General features: G+C 41.6%; 1 protein-coding gene across 5 annotated transcripts in view; it reads right to left on the bottom strand.

Annotated features, from left to right (window-relative positions):
• MYLK4 (myosin light chain kinase family member 4) overlaps window positions 1-22,025 on the bottom strand; it is a 175,864-nt gene that overhangs the window by 40,559 nt on the left and 113,280 nt on the right. For all 5 annotated transcript variants that reach the window (XR_004538448.1, XM_033934850.1, XM_033934852.1 and 2 more), the window contains 4 exons: window positions 11,811-11,916; window positions 8,602-8,695; window positions 8,023-8,132; window positions 1,596-1,737 (listed from right to left, as the gene is read on the bottom strand). Coding sequence is in view for 4 of the 5 variants with exons in the window: in XM_033934850.1 (XP_033790741.1) it covers window positions 1,596-1,737; window positions 8,023-8,132; window positions 8,602-8,695; window positions 11,811-11,916 (452 nt within the window). In the remaining variant the exon portion in view is untranslated. The remainder of the gene's footprint in view (window positions 1-1,595; window positions 1,738-8,022; window positions 8,133-8,601; window positions 8,696-11,810; window positions 11,917-22,025) is intronic.

Raw genomic sequence — 22,025 nt, 5'->3', positions numbered from 1 at the left:
CCTGGGACAATACCAGTGTTTTTATCTTCCCTCTACTGCCACTTTCTTGTGTTGTATTCTAGCCTAGTGACCTAGAGGGCTATAACCGAAAGAAACATCTAAGTCCAATTTGGGCATAGGGGGCTAGTCGCCCAAAGTCAGCAGCTGCAAAAGATCCATTTTTGAAAAGTACGTCCAAAAGATTTTTTTTTTCTAAATCGTCTCTCTGTACATCCAAGCGTTTGATTGTCCAGACCGCCAGTACATCTATCTTTATACCACATTCTCAACCACATATTCGTCCAAGTCTGAAATGTCCAGAACAAGAACTTTTGGATGTGAGAGGGACCATCAAAGTGATGGACTGGCCACCCTGATATGGCAAGAGAGCAGTGAGGCACCTTACAAGGCACTGTGTGAACTTCACAAAAAGGGTGCCACATAAACACCAGAACTCCCTTATAGGTCATGGTGAGCCCCCCCCAAACCCACTGTCTACAACCCCAATAGCCCTTATACCATACCATATCAACTCTTGTATCCTGCAAATGTCAGCTAGGAATCATGGCTGAAAGTGGCACCTACTGTATATGGCAGGAGAGTAGGGTTTGGGGTTTTTTTTGGTGGACTCACTCACATTTTTCACCATAAATACAGTGGTTAGAGTGGCTTATGGGCCTGGGTCGTCCTCTCTATGGTTCACTAGCACCCCCTACCCCCCAGACTACTTAAGCCACCTCTGTGCAGTTCTACTTGGCTTTCCTACGCCAAGTGCTGAAGTTCTGGAGGTAGGTATGTACATTTTTATTCTGATTTATATGGTGGTGTGAGGGGGTCCGTTAGGACAGGGGGAGTGTGTGTGGGTCTTCACTTTGTCCCTGAAGTGGTTCTCTGGTCACTTTGGATACCTTTTGGGCACTTGTACCTGTTTTTAGATCGCCTAAGTCACAACGTATAAATTCCATCTAAGCAGTCTCGTCAAACTTTTGATTATCCCTGCAATACGACTAAGTCTAGGTCGGTCCACATCCCGTCCTAACTACTCCTCCCAAAATGCCCCTTTCTGCTCTCGGCACACAGCGGGATTGAGAGGCCGAAAATGGCTCTGGATTCTTTTAAAAACCCATTTCGATTATCGGCACTTGGATGACCTGTTTTTTTGATCATCCAAGTGCCAACTTGGGTAGGTTTTAGACGTATTTCTATTTCGATTATGAGTTCCCTAGTATTCAGCACTATACTTAACAGCTAATTAGTAAAACTTTCACACATTATGTTGCTCTTACAAAATGGCATCCAATAGGCACACAAACATAACCATTTGTCTCAGAGCTGGATGCGCTCCGGGTAGTGATGGATTCACAGTGGAGTTTTTCAAGTCTTTTCAAACTATACTGTTACCTCATCTTTTTAAATTATACCAGTCACAACTGACGAAGGGTCAGATATCAGGTACTATGGCAGAAGCTTTAACCATAGTTTTGCCAAAGCCAAACATTTGTAACTTTTAGAAATTCTAGCCATAGCTTTATGATAGACAACTTGAGGCACTTTTTCTATCTCTGTTCCCCCCCTGCCCAGCTTCTAATGTCCGCATGGCCCAGGGTATAGCTTACCTTGAGGTCTAAATGAAGGAAATACATTTGATGCATGTACTGAATCCCTTCGCAGATCTGTTTAATAAATAAGATGGTGTCCAGCTCTGTCAAATTGTAGTTTTCACTGATAATTCTGTCAAACAGCTCTCCACCAGCCACACTGTTCAGAAACAAAAAACAGGTTGCTAGCTTAAAATATAGTTTGTCCATAAGATAAGGCTGTCAGTGTTTCACCGATACATACTCTAAAATGCATAGGTTGGCATGACATTGACCTAACCTTGCTCTTTATACTATTCAGAAAATTTTTGCTGCTTTTGCTGAATGTGGTTTCCAAAAATAACAAAGCAATATGCTGCTTTAAAAAAAAGTCACTACTCTAGCCACTTCCCTGACGGAATTCAAAAAAGCGTAGGATGAACACAGAGGATCTCTAATTAGAAAATGAATGGTATAAAACAAACTAAGGCCAGTACTGGGCAATCCTGCATGGTCTATGTCCCATATATGGTGATTTGGTTTAGGATGAGCTGGGGCGGACTTTGATAGAAGATCCAGTGACAGTTTAGGCTAAAGGGTTCATAGACAAAATCGCGCGAGACAAGAGCGCGCCGACAACTGAGCGCAGACAACTGAGCGCAAGGTTGACGGCGCGCCGAAGAAAAGCACTATTGTAAAGGGTTCCGACGGGGGGGTGTTGGTGGGGAACCCCCCTATTTTACTTAACAGACATCGCGCTGGCATTGTGGGGGGTTTGGGGGGTTGTAACCCCCCTCATTATACTTGAAACCGAACTTTTTGCCTGTTTTTTAGGGAAAAAGTTCAGTTTTAAGTATAATGTGGGGGGTTACAACCCCCCAAACCCCCCACAACGCCAGCGCAATGTCTGTTAAGTAAAGTGGGGGGGGGTCCCCCCCACACACCCCGTCGGAGCCCTTTAAAATAGTGCTTTTCTTCGGTGCGCCGTCAACCTTGCGCTCAGTTGTCAGCGCTCAGTTGTCGGCTTGCCATTGTCTCGCGCGATTTAGTCCCGTCACCGGCTAAAGTGGACTTCAATGGCAACTCCAGCAGTGGGAACCTAAAGACAGTACCAGGTAAACTTCTATGGTTTATTGCCCAGAAATAGTAAAAAAAAAACCAATTTAACCATGATTATACTGTATAATTAGTGTGACTATTGGGCAGACTGGATGAACCATTCAGGTCTTTATCTGCTGTCATTTGCTATTTTACAAAACGTTACTCTTAGCTTTCCCATATAAATTCCATCTTCAACTGTCAGCAAACTTCCAGTAGCAGCATTTTAAGGTTCATTGATTTAATTAACTGCCTCTCAACAATGGCAACAAAAGTGATGTACAACAAAATGAAATGAAAGTATAAAACCACTCATGAAATATACAGCAACAGGAGGGAAAGACAAAAGCACAACAAAGTAGACCTGTATTGAAGAGCATATTTTGTTATTCGGCTAAATACGAATATTGAATATGAATAATGGGCATAAAGCTTTAGCATAAATAATAAAAGAAGAGATGAAATCAGAGATCAAGTGTTTATTTCAGTAGAACTTAGCACAGTAGAGCCCCAGATTATTCGTATTCAAATGTTAAACAGCATAATTTGAAGTGGGTCAAATTCAAATTATGCTGTTTAACAATTATGACCTTGTATGGAGAGACTCCTGACAGTTTCCTCAGATTTACTGAATTACTAGGCAAATCTGTTGAACATCGAAACTCAGATTGATACTATCTTTTCCATCTTTGAAAGGTATAAAATGCATGATTCACTGCAAATCATTTAACTATCAAAATGCGAAAGTTTGGAATTTACTACCCACGGAAATTCATATTACTACTATGTATGCTCTGTTTCCCCAAAATTTGAAAACATGGCTCTTCCGGAAATCTTGATTAGAGGTTTAGCTTGGCCCTGATTTTGCACTGTATGTCTACCTTTGGGAAGCAAAAATGCTGTCTGGAACCCACTTTATAAGGAGTTAAGAAGTCTTTGTTAGGAGTTTAATCTGATTCTATCTTGAACTGTATGTTTATTTCTGTTTAACAATAACAATAACACTATTGTTACCTGCCTCAAACTCCACTTTGGAGGATTTGGCAGGATATAAGATCACATATGACATAGCATAACATAACGTAACAAATTTAGATCACTATTCGGTCTATTTGGGGCTGAATCAGAATGAATACAAATATTCAGTACAGCCCTATCCAAAGAAATGAGGGTAGCTTACAGTATAACTTTTTAGCACAAGTCAGTGTACAACATTACGGGGGAAGGGATGGAGGTTTGCTTTTTTCAGTAGTTAGCTCAAGGCAAGTTACAATCAGATATTTTCCTGTCCTCAGAATGTTTAGGTTTGTATTTGAGGCAATGGAGGGTTAAGTGATTGGTCCAAGATCCCAATAATAATATGATGGGAAGAAAGGACCATTGATCAGCATTGTAAGAATATAATGGCTTAACCCTTTCAGGACCATAAGGATCGTAGGCCAATTTTTGTGGTTTTGACGACATTTTTATGGTAAAAAGGGCTTGCAGATGCCAAAAAATTGATTTTTTTTTGTGAAATATCATTATTTTTATTTAAAAAATCACACTTCTGGCTTATGGACAGTGTGGCAAGTGAATCTTCTCGTCAATCTGGCAACGACGCTAATGAATGAATGTCGGAACCAGTTTGTTTACATAAAGGCAGTATCATATGGAATCCGTACATATCAAATTTAGAACTGTAGACTATCCCAATCAAAATTTATAGGATTTTAAAGTTATGGGACAAATATGTCCCTTGGTCCTGAAAGGGTTAAGGACATGAAATGGGGAAGAGGGCAGGCACTGGTCTAAGATTACAAGGGAAGGTAATACTAAAGTTACGAGTGTGGAGGAAAACGTGGGGCGTGATCTTAAACCGAGAAAGAAATTAGAATGTCCAGAGGTGGGATGATCCTGAACCAGGGAGAAAGAGTAGGAAGAAAACTATTGTTAAGGGTAGTGTTTGGATCTATGTACAAGTGGGGAAAGCCTGATGAGAAGTTTTTAGTGCAGCTTTGACTCTAACATAATTATGGTCTCCTCTCAGCTCTGGTGGAAGTTTGCTCCAAACCAGAGGAGCAAAGTATATAAGAGGGGTGTTCAATATTTTATCTACCCGAGTATGAAAGAAAGTACGGTAATAAGCACCTACCCTCTCTATACCCTTAATATACTCTAATATGCTTCTAACTACCCAACGAATTCTAAAATGCTTCTAATTACCCATTTATCACCTTAAGATCTCAACAACTCTTTGGTAATTCTTATTACCCAACATTTATCACCTTAAGATCTCGACAACTCTTTGGTAATTCTTATTACCCAACATTTATCACCTTAAGATCTCGACAACTCTTTGGTAATTCTTATTATCCAACATTTATCACCTTAAGATCTCGACAACTCTTTGGTAATTCTTATTACCCAACATTTATCACCTTAAGATCTCGACAACTCTTTGGTACTTCTTAAGTAATTATTATGACATCTCTTATGCTATTCCTGTAAACTTTTATGTAATCCGCCTTGAAATGCAAGGCATTGGCGGAATAGAAATCACTAATGTAATGTAATGTAATATGTTGTTACATGTATCAAGATTACTCATGCACAGTTGTGGCTCAGTATGAGTCTAACATTCCAAGAGGCAGACCATCAGGAGAGTCCTCGTGCAAATCAAGTAAGAAACTGCTAGATTTGGAACACCATTCAGTAATAAAGTTTCTCACAAAAGGGAAAAAGCCAAAGTAGATCCATCATCCTACAAAGTAAAATTTTGGAGCAAGCAGTTTAAGTGGGGTAGAGAGTCCTTTGAAGATGACCCTCATACTGGAGGCCTGCGGCAGCAACTTCCACAGAAATGTGCAAGAAAGTTGAAGATTTAACATAACATAACTTTATTCTTCTATACCGCCACAATCAAATGATTTCTAGGCGGTTTACACAGAAGAGAACTGGACAATCAGCAAAATATAAAATATTAGTAGTAAAAGTACAACATGTTACCTAGAGCAGTGGTTCCCAACCCAGTCCTGGAGGAACACCAGGCCAATCGGGTTTTCAGGCTAGCCCTAATGAATATGCATGAAGCAAATTTGCATGCCTATCACTTCCATCATATGCAAATCTCTCTCATGCATATTCATTAGGGCTAGCCTGAAAACCCGATTGGCCTGGTGTTCCTCCAGGACAGGGTTGGGAATCACTGACCTAGAGTATAGACAATGTAAAATTTTTTGTTATAAATAAAACTTCAATTAAGAAATGAATTTATCAAATGTTCCATAAGACAGCATGGCTCCACTAATATAATTACCCAGCCAGGACTGTTGTTTGCTTGCTTGAAAAGCAAACATCCTATCCAAAAAAGACCTGTATCTACAGCCAGTGATCTTTGGGTAGGCAAATAAATTGCAATTCCTGGTTCTCCTCGTACGGCTATATAGCACAAAATAAGATAGAAGGTAGGTAGGGGCCAGTTCCCAAACCAGCTTAAGAAAATATAAGAGAATTTAAATATTACTCATACTTCTACTGGCAGCCAGTGTAGCATTCGGTAGTAAAGACCGATATGATCATTTTTCTTCAGCCCAAATATCAGATGGATAGCCGTGTTCTGCACTATTCTCAATTTTCTCAGAATTTTCTTTGGTACTCACAAATAAACAATGTTACAATAGTCCAGTATGGATAACACCAATGCCTGCACCAATAATCTAAAGGATGGAGGATCAAAATATTTTTTGCTGGTCTTTAGTTTCCATAACGCAAAGAAGCACTTCTTCACCACTAAATTCGTAGAGTCTAATGTGATTCCTAATATTTAATAAATTAGTGCACCTCAATATCTGGACACCTCTCAATTTATCTAAAATAGCATTTCTCAAACTGTCCCTAGAGCAGAGATGTAGCCAGCCCTTTGATTTGGGGAAATCCAGAGGTGGACTGGGGGAGCAATGTAGTCCCTTTTCCTTCCCCTCCCAGACATGCCCAAAATAGCAGCTTTCCTGGCAGGAAAGCTGAAGCCCTGCCAGCTAAACCTCATCCTAATGCTGCTGCAGTATAGTAAAAAGTTGGCAGGATTTGTTCATTGATCGATTTCCAGTGGTCTAGGAAGTCTTGGTCAGGGATGGGGAGGGATAGTGATGAGTTATCTATTTCATTCCAATATGAATCAAGGGCTACTTTGTTTCTTTAATAAGAGCCTACTCGGGGGGGGGGGGGGGGGGCATGAGTTGGTTGGTTGGTTATTAGTATCTTTTTCCAGAATATGATGAATTCTAGGAGTAGGTGGTCTGACCAAAGCACTTTGGATAGGGAATTAAATTCTCGGTAGTTTGTGCTTTTTGCTGAAATGGAAGAGGCGAGTAGATCTAACTGATGGCCCTATTTCTGTGTGGGTTGTTGAAACAAGAATTTGAGGTTGAGGAATTTCAGAGTTTGAGGTTGAATCTAGGTGGAGGTTGAGGTCTCCTATGATGAAAGTGAAGTCATATTATACTGTAGTACTTGAGATGATGTCTGAGAACTGTGGTTAAGCTTCTAGTCACTTTCCATAGGGATGTAGAATAGTATGCAGCAGATAGGGTGTTGGGAAGAGTCACTGTTTATTTCTATCATTAGTAGTTCTAAGGCCAGTACGGGACAGACTTGCATGATCTGTGTCCCATATATGGCCATTCATTTGAGGATGGGCTGGGGAGGACTTTAACGGCCGGGATGGTTTAGATGGGCTGAAGTGAGCTTTGATAGAGACTCCAGTAGATGGAACCTAAGCACAGTACTGGGCAGAGCTCTAGGTGTCTGGCCCAGAAATATCTAAGAAAAAGAACAATTTAAATTAAATCATTAATTTATAGAGAGTGTATGGTTGGGTAGACTGGACGGACCATTCGGGTCTTTATCTGCCATCATTTACTATGCTACTATGATGTAAGAGTTATAGATTCCATGATTTTGTTGTGAAAAGATGATTTGTGCAGTATCGCCAGACTGCTGCCCCTGTGACCAGTTCTCAATAGGTGGGTGATTTTGTAATCTACTGGGCAGAGTAGTTGTAATCTGGGGTCATTTTGCATTGGTATTCATGTTTCAGATATGAACAGAAAGCCGGGTTGTAATTCATTAAGCAGATCTTTCATTTCTGTCTTGTTGACCATCGATCTCGCATTAACATATCCACATGGGACTGAGGTGAATACAACTTCATTAGTGTAATTTATGCGCACATTTTATGCTCTCTGCTCACAGCCACACAAATTTGACCCTTATGCACCAGCAAAGTTCATGCCATCATTTCCATTTCAAAGTACAATCATTACAGTATTGGGGGTATTTTTCTAAGGGATAGAGGAAATAGGAGAAGGAAGGATGGAGAGAAACTTACAATTCCATGATGAGCACAATGTCACTCTTAGACTCAAAAGCATCATAGAGTTGAAGGAGGTTTACATGGTTCAGCTGATTCATGACGTAGATCTCATTCTTCACTTCTTCCTGTGAAGAGAGTCAAGGAAACATTCAAGGTACTGAAGGGGATAGACTTAGTAGATAAGGACAGGTTGTTCACCCCCTACAAGGTAGGGAGAACGAGAGGACACTCTCTAAAGTTAAAAGGGGATAGATTCCATACAAACGTAAGGAAGTTCTTCTTCACCCAGAGAGTGGTACAAAACTGGAATGCTCTTCCGGAGGCTGTTATAGGGGAAAACACCCTCCAGGGATTCAAGACAAAGTTAGACAAGTTCCTGCTGAACCAGAATGTACGCAGGTAAGGCTAGTCTCAAAAGGGCACTGGTCTTTGACCTAAGGGCGGCCGCGTGAGCGAACTGCTAAGCATGATGGACCACTGGTCTGACCCAGCAGCGGCAATTCTTATGTTCTTATGTCCTAAGTGTGGTCAGTCCCATATATTGCACCACCTTCTTGGAGGATGAGGAAAGAATTAGGCTGAGCAAGCACCTACCTTTTCCTTAAGGCCTCTGGCTTTGATAATTTTTGCAGCCAGCGTAAGTCCGGATGCTTTTTCCACACATTGGTGCACTTGACCAAATCTTCCGCTGGAGGAAGCAGAGAAAGAAAAATTAAAGCATGACATGCATCTTTTGCATATGATTTGATTTTAATGCGCACCTAGTATGAGGAATGACAGTTGCTGACATGTTATCATTATTTCTTAAATTCATACAAGATTCATCCTAGGTACTGATCACCTATAAAAAGCCTGGAATAAGGTATGAGATGATACGTACTGAATGTAAATGTATTTACATTTGCTCCCAAGTTTGCATTGGTGCCTTTTACCCACAATTTCTACAGGACTTGTAACATAGTAGCATAGTAAATGATGGCAGCAGATAAACATAGAAATATGATGGCAGATAAAGGCCAAATGGCCCATTCAGTCTGCCCATTCACAGAAACCATTATCTCTTCCTCTCTATAAGAGATCCTACGTGCCTATCCCACGCTTTCTTGAATTCAGACACAGTCTCTGCCTCCACCACCTCTTCTGGGAGACTGTTCCACACATTTACCACCCTTCTGTAAAAAAGTACTTCCTTAGATTATTCCTGAGCCTAACACCTCTTAACTTCATCCTATGCCCTCTTGTTCTAGAGCTTTCTTTCAAATGGAAGAGATTCAACTCATGCACATTTATGTCATGTAGGTATTTATACAAATATGAAAAATTGGTATCTAACATGAAAATCACTCTTGGAATGTCCCTGGGGATAGTTTATTTAGATTTATTTCTAAGTGTTTATCACTGCATAAACTCCGCCTGGGGCCAATGGTTGAAATAAGGGTATCGGGCCCGTACTGATTGATCCCTTTGATCCATTTAATCTAATTAAGGTCTTTTCATTTGAGTTAGGGTGTATTTACACTCTTATACACATGTGCACTATCCCCAGGGACATTCCAAGAGTGATTTTCATGTTAGATACCAATTTTTCATATTTGTATTGATACGTATATTGGTATCCATTTATATATTTTTGGTACAGTTTTTTGGCCATGTAGGTATTTAAACATCTCTATCATATTTCCCCTCTCCCGCCCTTCCTCCAAAGTATACAGATTGAGATCTTTAAGTCTGTCCCCATACGCCTTATGATGAAGATTACGCACAATTTTAGTAGCCTTCCTCTGGACCAACTCCATCCTTTTTATATCTTTTTGAAGGTGCAGTCTCCAGAATTGTACACAATATTCTAAATGAGGTCTCACCGGAGTCTTATACAGGGGCATCAATACCTCCTTTTTCCTACTGGCCATACCTTTTCCTATGTATCCTAGCATTCTTTTAGCTTTCGCCGTCACCTTTGCAACCTGTTTGGCTACCTTAAGATCATCACATACAATCGCACCCAAATCCCGCTCTTCTGTCATGCACATAAGTTCTTCACCCCCTAAACTGTACCGTTTCTTCGGGTTTTTGCAGCCCAAATGCATGACCTTGCATTTCTTAGCATTAAATTTTAGCTGCCAAATTTCAGACCATTCTTCAAGCTTCGCCAGGTCTTTCTTCATGTTATTCACACCATTTTGGGTGTCTACTCTATTGCAGATTTTGGTATCTTCCGCAAAGAGGCAAATCTTACACCTGCTCTATGGTTGGCAAATGTGTTTGCACCTAAATTATATGAACATATCTAACTTGCTACATTAGAACAAAAGAAAAGAATTAGGTGCCATATAGGTTCCTATGTATAGGTTTACCATTATAGGTTTGGTTTACAGATGTTTAGATTTAAATTTAATAACCTTCCTTCAACACCCATATACAGATTTTGCCTGCTATTAATTGTAAATTTTGTTCAGCCATCTATAGATTTTTTTTTGTAAATAATAATACCTTTATTTTTGTATACCTCGAACAGTTCAAAGCGGTTTACAGCAAAAAGAGACTGCATACAGAAATACATCAGCAAAGATATAAAAATCAAACAAATTTGTCAAAAAGGTAAGCTTTAACTGATCTTCTGAAGGTTTGATAAGAGAAAGCATTTAAGATAAATTCATTTAAACGTGTATTCCATTTACCAGCCTGAAATGACAGTGTCCTATCTAGGAACCTCTTGCAGATGCAACCCTTTGGGGTTGGAAAAGAAAACAAATAAGCTCTTCGTGTACAGCTGGTAGTGCCAGTGAGATCAAAATGGTATAAGAGATAGTTAGGAGCTGAACCAGTTAAAGTTTTAAAGCAAAGACAGGCAAACTTGAAAATAATTCTGGCTTCCACAGTTAACCAATGTAATTTTTTGTAATAACGACACATATGATCCAATTTTTTCAGGCCAAAAATGAGACGGACTGCCGCATTCTGGATAATGCTTAGTCGCTTGATAGTTCTCTTAAAAGATCCCAAGTATATAATAGTACAGTAATCTAAGATACTTAGAATCAAAGACAGGACTAATAGTCTAAAAGATAAAAAATCTAAATAGTGTTTGATAGTGCGAAGTTTCCACAATGTGAAAAAACACTTTTTAGCCTGTTAGATGACGATCCAAAGTAACTCCAAGTATTTTAATGGTGGTGTTTATTGGATAGTCCAGTCCATTCAATCTCAAAGAGGTCTCATTGATCTTATCATTTGGGCTTGCCAGAAATATTTTTGTTTTTTCAGAATTTAATTTAAGCTTAAATTCTGTAGTCCATTGTTCTACCTGAGTAAGCACAGATGAAATAAATTGTTTTGTCTCTAAGGACAAAGAGATAATAGGAATAACAATTGTAATGTCATCCGCATAAATATATGACTTCAAGTTTAAATCAGATAACATATTGCCTAATGATACCATATAAACACAGAAAAGCGTACTCCACAGGGATTGTGCCTTCACTGTACACTTGATAGGTTCAATGTTTTAAGACACCCATAAACCAATTTAATACATCCAACTGGCAAAAATAGTGCACCAATGCAGAACTTCCAAAATTGTGGGTCAGGACCCTAAATGATGTCACAAAACCACATCTGGGGTCACGACATGGGTGGACTCTGCAGAGGCACATTATTTTGTACCTCTGAAGGGGTCACAGCCACAAAACCAACTGACGACCAATACACTAGTGCTTCCACTGCCCCAGTGTCTGCTTCATCATTTGTGCAGTAAAGTTTTCAGGTGAGTCAGTTTTGAAGTCGGAGAAGGTTGTCATCCTTACCCTCCTAACACATTTGTCTTGCTGACAGTGTAAAAGCTGTTAACCTGAGCATGTTTTGCTGAGACAATCCGATGGCCAAATGGAGCTGGAGGAGCAGGGCTAATATCTGTAAAGATAAAATAACAGAGAAACAGTTTGATTTGCTCTAAGCAAGCTAGGCTGTCCAGCAAGCAGTGGGAAACAGCTATATGCTTCTGCACTATAGAGTTGAACTGAGAAGCAACTGTAGCTGTGCCTGTCAGTCTAATAATATACGAGGGTTGATTCATAAGTCATTGGAACGACAGTCTATAGCAAAGACACCTATGGAAAGGCAACTGCAACACAGCAAACAGAAAAATGTGGAGAAAAAAGAGACCTCAGAAACAAATATGCCCACACCTCTCAGCATAACTTTGTCACGTAAATGTGGCTAGTCATAGTCACTGGTCTCTAAAAAAAAAAAAAATCCAAAACATCAATGATCACATTATCATGTAGTATATTCTTCTTAGATACCAAAAAGAGAGCCCAAAGAGGCCTCAACAATAAGACAATCAAGGCACAACAAAGGAGTCATGAGGATGAGAGGTCAAGAATTCAGCCACGAGTGTAAAGTTGCTTTATTGATAGTAGCACTGCGAGGACTCGAAGACTCGCAGTGCTGAACTTTATACACCCATAGCTGAATTATTGACATCTCATTCTCACGACTCCTTTGTTGTATATTCTTCTTAAACATAGGAGTATTTTAGGACAAAACCTCCCCAAATCTCTAAAAATAATAATAAACTAATCCACAATATGGTTCAAACTGCAGAACAGTTCTCATTCATTAAACACGTCCATCAGCCAGACCCCACCGCGGCCCTGTTTCACATATCAAAACTTATCAAAATCATATGCATGCTATTTGTGTGGAACAGTCTGGTAAAAGGGGGAGGAACTATGCCTGGAGCCTGCTCAGAAGAGCTAAACGGTAGGGACAGCTCTTCTGAGCAAGCCCTGTGGTTCCCATCCCCAGTTTGTCAGCTCAGGATCCTCTACAGTGTCCTTTGCCCACTGCCACCACTCCTTCCTTCTGCCAGCAGGACTCATTGGAGCTATGATCAGCTGAGCCGTCATGACTTACTGGAGCCATATGGTAGCCCTAGGTTAGAAGGACCACTGGTCTGACCCAGTAAGGCTACTCTTATGTTTTTATGTACAAAAGAATTGTGATTATGGGTAACCCATTTGCAAAGAATGTGCTCCCCTAATAGAGAGAGGGAGAGAGAAGCTTTGAAAAATGGGGCTCCTGAACCCCTCTTTGCATGTTATTCCAGGAGCACCCATGGGAATACTCACAAAACCTGTTATTTTTGTAAGGCTTCTCCTTGCTTGGTTTTTGAGAACCCAATATAACCATTTTATTTTTTTCTGTAGACAGGAACTTGTCATCCTGCTGAACATCCTGCAGCATCAAAATAAAATTCCCCACTGGGCTCAGGATATAGCTCTTGGTTTAAAGGAAATCGACCCCTGCTCAAAGCTAAAACAGACCCTTGATGTAGAGCAATCCTTTTGTCTTGAAACCTTCTTTAGTGTGTAAAGAAAACATACCGAGCTCTTATAATAAAAGAGTGGGATTCTGGCTGTCTGCTGCCATCCTCAGCTTGCTGAGAGCCAGGAGAACGCAAAGAAGTCCAATTTCTCAGAAAGAGCTCCTGTGGCTGAGGACATTTGGCTTTTCAGAAGGGAAAACTAAACCTCAAATATGCAACGCTCATGAATTATAAGATTTTAATTACAAACAATGCCCTAAATTGCAAACCAAAAAAATCCCCTACCCCTGCCCTGCTTAAGAACCTACATCGGATTTGGGGGGGGGGTTAAAGTTTAGAAAATAAAACAAGGAAAATGTTTGACCATGGGAGGGGAAGGAAAAGGGAAGGAGAGAGAGATGCCAGTCTGTGAGAAGGAGAGGAGAGAAATACCAGACCAAAAGAAGAAGGGAAGGGAAGGAGAGAGATGTCGGACCATGGTGGGGAGGAAATGAAGGAGGAGAGAGATATGTAAGACCCAGTCCTCCTAATCAATTCTCACTCTGCGCATACAAACCACACCACAATACCTTCAATTATATCCCTGTTCCTCTCCTCTCCCCTTCCTCAGCTGGGGATATCAATCCAAATCCTCGTGTCCTGACAAACCCCCACTTTACTTATGCAAGTTGCACTACAATGTCTCCAATCTTATTTCTGTTCTTCTCCTTCCCCCTCTTCCTTGCCCTTCTCATGTGCCCTATAGAATTCCCACTCTGTCTCCAACAAACTTGCCTACATCCATGACCTCTTCATCTCTCAGACTCTCCATCTACTCGTATCAACTGAGATCTGGCTGTGCCCTGAGGACATTGCTTCAGTTGCACTATGTCAAGGAAGCTACCTTTTCTAATCTAATCTGGTATTTGTGCATTGCACATACCTCTACAGGCTCAAGATGACTTACAATGTAATGAGAAAAAAAGGTTACATATGATAAGGGGGAGAACAATAGGAAGTAGAGAGAGAGAAGCTTGGTCAGTATCAAGAGAATACTGAGTGTTCATGTAGAGTTAATTTGTTGACTAGAGTTCAGTTATCAAATAGAAGGGTCTTCAATTTCTTCTGAAATGAGGTGTGGTTGGGTTCCGTTCTGATTGTCTCTGCGAGGTTATTCCAGGTTTTGACTCCTAGGAAGGTGAGCATGGAGTGGAATATATGCCGATATTTGAGGTTTTTTGTTGAGGGTAGGTTTAGTTGTATCTTCTATAATCCTCTCCCAAATGGTCACAGGGCTGGTGTTGGGCTGTTACTTTCACTCTCCTGTAGATATCAACCCCTTCTCCTACCTCAATCTCACTGCTCTCCCTCCTTTGAAATCCCCTCTATCTGTCTATTCGTTCCTCTACCTCTCCGAGTAACAGTCATTTACCAACCACCTGATGAGTCCCTTTCTTCCTTCCTTGCTGACTTTGACTCCTGGCTCTTCTTCTCAAATCCTTATCTCCTTCCCTTAACCTTGATGACTTCAATATTCATGCTGAAGACCCTTTTGACTCCTACATTTCCAGATTTCTCGCTCTAAAAACCTCATTCAATCTCCAGCTGTGCTCTACCACTTCGCACAGGAATGGCCACTGCCTTGACCTTGTCTTCTCCTACAACTGCTCTACTACCAATTTTTGCACTTCAGCTCTTCCCCTCTCCAACCATCATCTGATAACATTCACAATTCATTGCCCTCTCCCTCCTCCCCCCCTCACCCTCCCAGACCCAGCCTATCACTACCAATACATTTAGAAATCCAATCCTATCACTGCCAATACATTTAGAAATCTTCAGGCTATAAACGGAGACAGCCCAACTTACTGGAATAACTGTCTAACTCAATCCACCTCAACCAGACACAGGAGAACCCATACACTATTCACACACCCGCCAACCAAAAATGTCAAACAAATTACCCCTTTGTATTTCCTAATTTCACGACAATCCTTATGTAATCCGCCTTATATATTTCGTAATACCATGACAATTCTTATGTAATCCGCCTTGAACCGCAAGGTAATGGTGGAATAGAAATTAGAGAATGACACGGTGACAAAATTCATCACTGTTCCCGTCCCCGCGGATAACCCATGTCATTTTCTAGTGTCTGTTTCAACCTCAGTCCTTCTACACCAGCATTCTTCAAAGCAAAACTTGAGGGACAGTGGTTGTGGCCATTCATATTCTGATTCTTCCCTCTCTCCTTAAAGAATGACATGAAGATGGTTTCCCGCGGTTATCCGCGGGGACGGGAACAGTGATGAATTTTGTCACCGTGTCATTCTCTAATAGAAATCACTAATGTAATGTAATGTATTGACTCTGGCACCCTCACCACCATTATCTCATCCCTCCCTTCAACTACTATGTTATACAAGTCTATAAATGAAGCTGTCTTCTCCTATAACACCATTCTTTCCTTTTCTCTAGACACCCTCGTTCCTCCCATTTCACATTCTGTAAGGCGTGGTAAACCCTAGCCCTGACTAACCTCCAATATCTGCTACTTGCGCTCCTGTGTCTGATCTGCTGAACATCTTTGACTTACATCCTTCATACATGCTGACTTCATATATTTCAAATTCCTGCTGACATCCTTCTAGTCCACCCTCTCACTTGCCAAACAAGAATATTATGCCCATTTAACTAACTCTCCTAACTCCAACCTTCTCAGTCTCTTTGCCACACTAAACTCTCCTCAAAGTGTCCTCACCTTCAATCCCCCTTCAGTTTCTTCCTAGACCATGGCTGAGATCTTCTAAGACAAGGTTCACAAGATTCACCTTGAGTTCTCAACCAGGCCACCTCCTCCCCTCCCCACTCCCCCTTCCATCTGACCTTCCCACCAACCTTCTCTCAACCCCTGCCACCTTTTCCTCTTTTTCTGAAATCACCAAATAGGAAACTGCCCATCTTTTTTCTTCCTACAAACCTACTACCTGCTCCTCTGATCTAATTCCCATCCATCAACTCAGTACTATCTCCCCCACTTCAGCACTGACTAACAGAAAGATCATAGCTTAGATGTTATGGATGAAAACTATGAAATTTCAGCAAGTTTTTTTTTCAACTGGTTCTCTATATATCATAGTCCTCAACATTCTATCATTTAAAAAAAAAAATTTGAATCTAAAAATTCACCGTGTGCAAAAGATAAAGCATAACAAATTTCAAACTGGAATCTTGGGAGTTAAGCCATTCATTAAACTTCAACAGTTCTTGCAAAAACCCAGTCCAACGGAAAAAAAATATCATCTACAAAATGTTTCCACATCTGAATAGAAGCAAATTAAGGGGAGACCATTATAAGAAATATTTAAATTATAAAGAACAAAAGTGGATCTCTCTCTTACATACAGTAATACTATTTGGATTTATGTAGATATTGAGTGGATGACGGTTTGAATGATCTTGTGCTCTGTGATTGTTTTGACTTTGATTGGTTGGAGTTGATAATGTGATTAAATGAATATAAAGAGGTTTAGGAGACACTGCCACCATATTGAGAAAATTTTGAATGTAAGTTGGTAGGACTACTGCAATGTCCTGTATCTAGGAATAACCAAAGCCAGGTGCAGGGCATTGCAGGTGGTACAGATTGATAATAGAGAGCTGCATGGGAACGGGGATGATGGGAATCCCGCGGGACCCGCGGGGATCCCGCGGGTTCCCCCTTTGGGTCATGGGGATCCCATGGGGACACCCCCTAGGGTCGCGGGGATCCCGTGGGGACGCCCCCTAGGGTCGCGGGGATCCTGTGGGGACGCCTCCGAGGGTCGCGGGGTTCCTGCGGGGTTGGATCGCAGTGCACTCGAGCCGTGAGGGTAGTCTCCTCCTCCTTACCTGCCCTGTCGCAACACACAGCCGAACGGATGTCTTCTCGATGTCAGCGCTGACGTCGGAGGGAGGGCTTAAGCAAAACCCTCCCTTCCTCCGACGTCAGCGCTGACATCAGGAAGACTTCCGGTCGGCTGTGTGCGGCAGGGCAGGTAGGAAGAAGGCAATGGCGTACGAAAGAGGGGGGGAGGGGGCGGTCCGCCCCGGAGAATGTGCACAGCCGGTCAGGTCCCCCGATCGACCGACAACAGGCCCGGCCAACAAATCTCCCTGCCCTGTAGCCGCGAATCTAAATTACCTCTTACAGCAGCTTCACTACTCCAGCTGCTGTAAAAAGGTAATTTAGATTCGCGGCTACAGGACAGGGAAATTTGTCCGACCGGGCCTGTTCTGTTGTCGGTCGGGTGTGGAAGCGCCACAAAGATAAGGGGCAGGGAGGGAGGAAAGGTGGAGTGGAGAAGAAAAGACGCTTAAGGGGGGAGAAGGCCGCTGAAAGCACTGGGGAAGACAAAGGGGTGGAGAAGGACGCTGAAAGGACATGGGGTAAACGGGAGGAGGGGGGAAGGATGCTGAAAGCACATGGGGAAGACAGAGGGGGGAGAAGGACCCTGAAAGCACTGGGAAAGACAAAGTGGTGGAGAATGCCACTGAAAGGACATGGGGAAAACAGGGGTGGAGAAGGCCGCTGAAAGGACTTGGGGAAGACAGAGGGGGGAGAAGGATGCTGAAAGGACCTGGGGAAGGCAGAGGGGGGAGAAGGATGCTGCCTGACAGGACATGGGGAAGATGTTGGGGGAGAAGGACACTGAAAGGAAATGGGGAAGAGGGAATGGGGAGAAGATGCTGGCAGGGAAGAAGACAGAGGTGCCAGACTATGGGGGGAGCGGAGGGAAAAAGATGGGTGCCAGACCAATTTGGGAGGGGGGAGAAAGGGAGAGGCACAGTAACAGAGCAAATGGAAGACACAGAGAGAAGAGAGGCAGTGGATGGAAGGAATTGAATGAGAACATGAAGAAAGCAGAAACCAGGCAACAAAGGTAGGAAAAAAATTCTTTTTTTTTTTTTTTGCTTAAGGATAAAGTAATATATTAGTTGTGTTGATAAAAATTTATAAACATTAGAGGCTCTGGTAGAAACCCGTTTACAAAGTATGTATTCTTCCCAATTAATATTTCCAAATTAATAAAGTCTTTTTGCTTATTTTTAAATGGGTTTCTACCAGAGCCTTTAATTCAGTAGCATAATTAAATGAAATAACTATTTCTGTAGTTTATAGGGACGGGCGGGGACGAAGGGGATTCCTCGCGGGGATGTAGGGGATTCCTCGCGGGGACGGGCGGGGACGTAGGGGATTCCTCGTGGGGACGGGTGGGGACGGAAGGATTCCTCGCGGGGACGGGTGGGAGTCCTCACGGGGACGGATGGGACTTTGGCGGGGACGGGTGGGGACGGGTGGGATTTCTGTCCCCGCGCAACTCTCTAATTGATAACAGGAACATCAAGATATGAGCATATTACGCCATATCTTCAACAACTTCACTGGTTACCAGTTGTATTTAGAATCCAATACAAAGCATTTATGATCTGTCACCAATTCCTATATGGCATCTATAATAATAATAACATCCTTAGAACGCATGCGCACTTGAAACTCCGTGCCTCCATGCCACGCATGCGCAGTAGGCTGATCTGTCTGAGGAGGAAGGGGCAGCACAGCACCCACGCACACAACCATGCTGCTCCCCCCACCCCCGTTCACTAAATTATCTAGCCCAAAAGCAAGTAGCATGATGCAGTCCAGCCTGCACGTTACCCCCAGAGGCCGGAGGAAGACAAAATCACGTTCAAGCAATAAACTAAGCTCCAGCCCCCACATTCCAGCAATAACTTCTAGCTCCCACCCCAATTCACCTCGACACGAAGACCAACTTCAGAAAGCAACCTCCCCCATCCGTACTACAGGACTCAACTACAGCAAGGTAAGAAAAAGATATCAAGTTTCACCTCTACTCTCCTCCTTATTTACGTCCCAGATCGGAGGATGCCTGTAGGCTCAGTTAATTGGTTGTAAACAACCTGGAAGTTAAACTTGAAGTTAGCCGGCATTGGAGAAGGTTGGTGTATCTTTAAAACAATTCTGCTATTGTTGTTGGACGGTAACTGTTACTACTGTGTCAAGGGAGCCATGTTGGATGAGGGGGAAGGGATACAGGGAAGAAATATATAGAGAAAGATGGGGTGATTCTTGATGGAGGGGAAGACAGAGACAGCAGCATGCTGGATGGGACAGCAGAGAGAGAGAGAGAAGAAGATGGACTGATGCTGGATGGGGAAAAGTGATTTAGAGTGATGCTGGATCAGGAAGAGCAGATGATGAGGGAGATAGACTGGGGGGATGAAAGGGAGACAGAACAATGCTGGATGGGGAACAGGAAGATAGACATTAGGGTGATGCAGAATGGGGAAGAAGAGAGAGAGAGAGAGAGAACGATGCTGGATGGGGGAGGAGAGATAAATTGGGGGGAATGAAAAGGAAGGAGATAAAACAATGCTAGGTGTAGTGCAGGAAGAGAAATCGTTTGATGCTAGATGGAGAAGAAGAGGGAGAGATTCTAGATGGGGAAGAGAGAAAGAGACTGGGCAATGGTGCTATGCTGAATTGTTTGGAAGAGAGAGAGCAGAATGCTGGATGGGGAAGAATAGAAAGGGAGATAAGATGTAATGATGAATGGGGAGGAGAGAGATTGGGTGATTCTGAATAAGGGGGAAGAAAAAGAAAGATGGCACAAAGAGTTCCACCAAAAGCTATAATTCAGCCTATCCCAATTTTTCCAATTATTCGTAATCTGTTGTATGGCAACCCCTGTCATAATGAGTAGAAGCTTATTATTATTAGAGGATATTTGGCTTTTAGCCCTCATTGACATGCCAAACAATACGGTGTCATAGGATAATGCCACCGGATTATCTAACAAACTATTTATTTGACCCCCCCCATATTGATTTCCAAAAAGTAAGTATCAATGGACAATAGAATAACAAATGATCTAATGTCCCAGCTTTAAGATGACAGTGCCAGCATCTATTAGATTTAGAGCTATCTAACTTCTGTAAATGAGTATTGATTGTTGTTAGAATTAATGCTGTCTGTTTCTACTTGTCCTGATTTGTTTTAACATTTTATGTATGTAACCATTTGGTAAACCGTTTTGATATAAAATGGTATAGAAATTTTTAAAATAAATAAATAAGATTAGAAAGTTTTTGTTACATCAGAGTTATATTAAAATGGGAAGGTATTTTAGATGAGAATACTTTTTAATGTTGACTTCTTAAGGGACAAACCTTGATACAGCATGCAATGAAATATGAATTCATGTCAGAGTTCCCGAGGCCGACATTTAAGATGAGTACTGTTTGCACAGTGTATAAATCTAATCCAATCTAATCTAATCTAAACCTTAAGTTTATATACCGCATCATCTCCATGAGTATGGGGCTCGACACGGTTTACAAGAACTTAAATAATAGGTAGAGAAGAAGAAAAAGGTTTACATGAACTTATGTGTAGAAGGGAGGAGAAAGAGGGGGGGAGGATAGAGTTACAATTTGGTGAAAAGCCAAGTTTTCAGTTGTTTGCGGAATAAAGAATAGAAGAATGACTGATGATAAGAATAAGTTTTGTGAAAGATATACATTTTTATTGATTAGAAGATAAAATACAAAGAAACTGAGACTGATGACGAGGCTGGCTTGTAATAGCTCAGCAACAAACATTGTAGTAATCTGAGTATAGCCGCTGAGGTCTAACATTCGGTTACATATACAACTGAATGGCTAGTAAGGGTAAGTTGCGAGATATTTTTTCTATGCTGTAGACATTTTTGGAATGCTTTATCCATTTTTTGCTTCTTTAAAGTTTATCTTTCTGGTTTGGAACAACACTCAATGTGTGTTTTCTTTGAGATACTGAGTGAGAAATCCCTTTGGTCCTTATAGTATGGCTGTCCCATATCCCAGAATCCACGTTCCAGACACTACAGTGTGGATAGATAGAAACAGAGCCCTTTCACATAATTGTTTATAACATTATATATGTTGGAAAGCATAACAACTAAAGCAGTGTCCCAATTTGCTCAGTTACCACAAACTGTTCTGGTTTAAATTCAAGCTGCAGAAAGAAAACAAGGAATAGCTGGTTTCTAAGCATAAATTAAATAGTTTTCTTTCTCTTTGCAAAGTCAAGAAAGCAAAATGAATATGCATTCAGACACAGGTAATGAAAAGTGACAAAACTCTTATCTTAGAGCTCTGTAAGTATGTGGGTCTGTGGGTGTATATATGAAGTTGTTTTTGTACATATGGCAGTACATACTTAGGAAGTGGATCTGAGAGAAGTCTAACATAGGGTGAGTGTCTGTGTGTGTGAAAAGGTTACATCACATAGAGGAGTGTTTTCAAAAGGACGTCCGAGTCAGAACGTCCCAAACAGACTTCCATCTCGCATGTATTTTTGAACTGGAAATACGACAAGATTTCCTGTTTGAAAATACGTGAGAAGAACGGCTATATGATGGAAACATCCATCATACAGACTGGAATGTCCAAATTATAAATGGGGAAAAACAAGGGATATGGTCGCCTTACATGAAGAAGGACACGGTACTACTCGAAAGGGTCCAGAGAAGAGCGACTAAGATGGTTAAGGGGTTGGAGGAGCTGCCTTACAGCGAAAGATTAGAGAAACTGGGCCTCTTCTCCCTCAAACAGAGGAGATTAAGAGGAGACATGATCGAAACATTCAAGGTACTGAAGGGAATAAATAGAC

The sequence above is a fragment of the Geotrypetes seraphini genome, chromosome 2 (genome assembly GCF_902459505.1).
Source record: "Geotrypetes seraphini chromosome 2, aGeoSer1.1, whole genome shotgun sequence".
Classification (NCBI taxonomy): Eukaryota; Metazoa; Chordata; class Amphibia; order Gymnophiona; family Dermophiidae; genus Geotrypetes; species Geotrypetes seraphini.
This window is presented reverse-complemented; position numbering and strand designations above follow the sequence as displayed.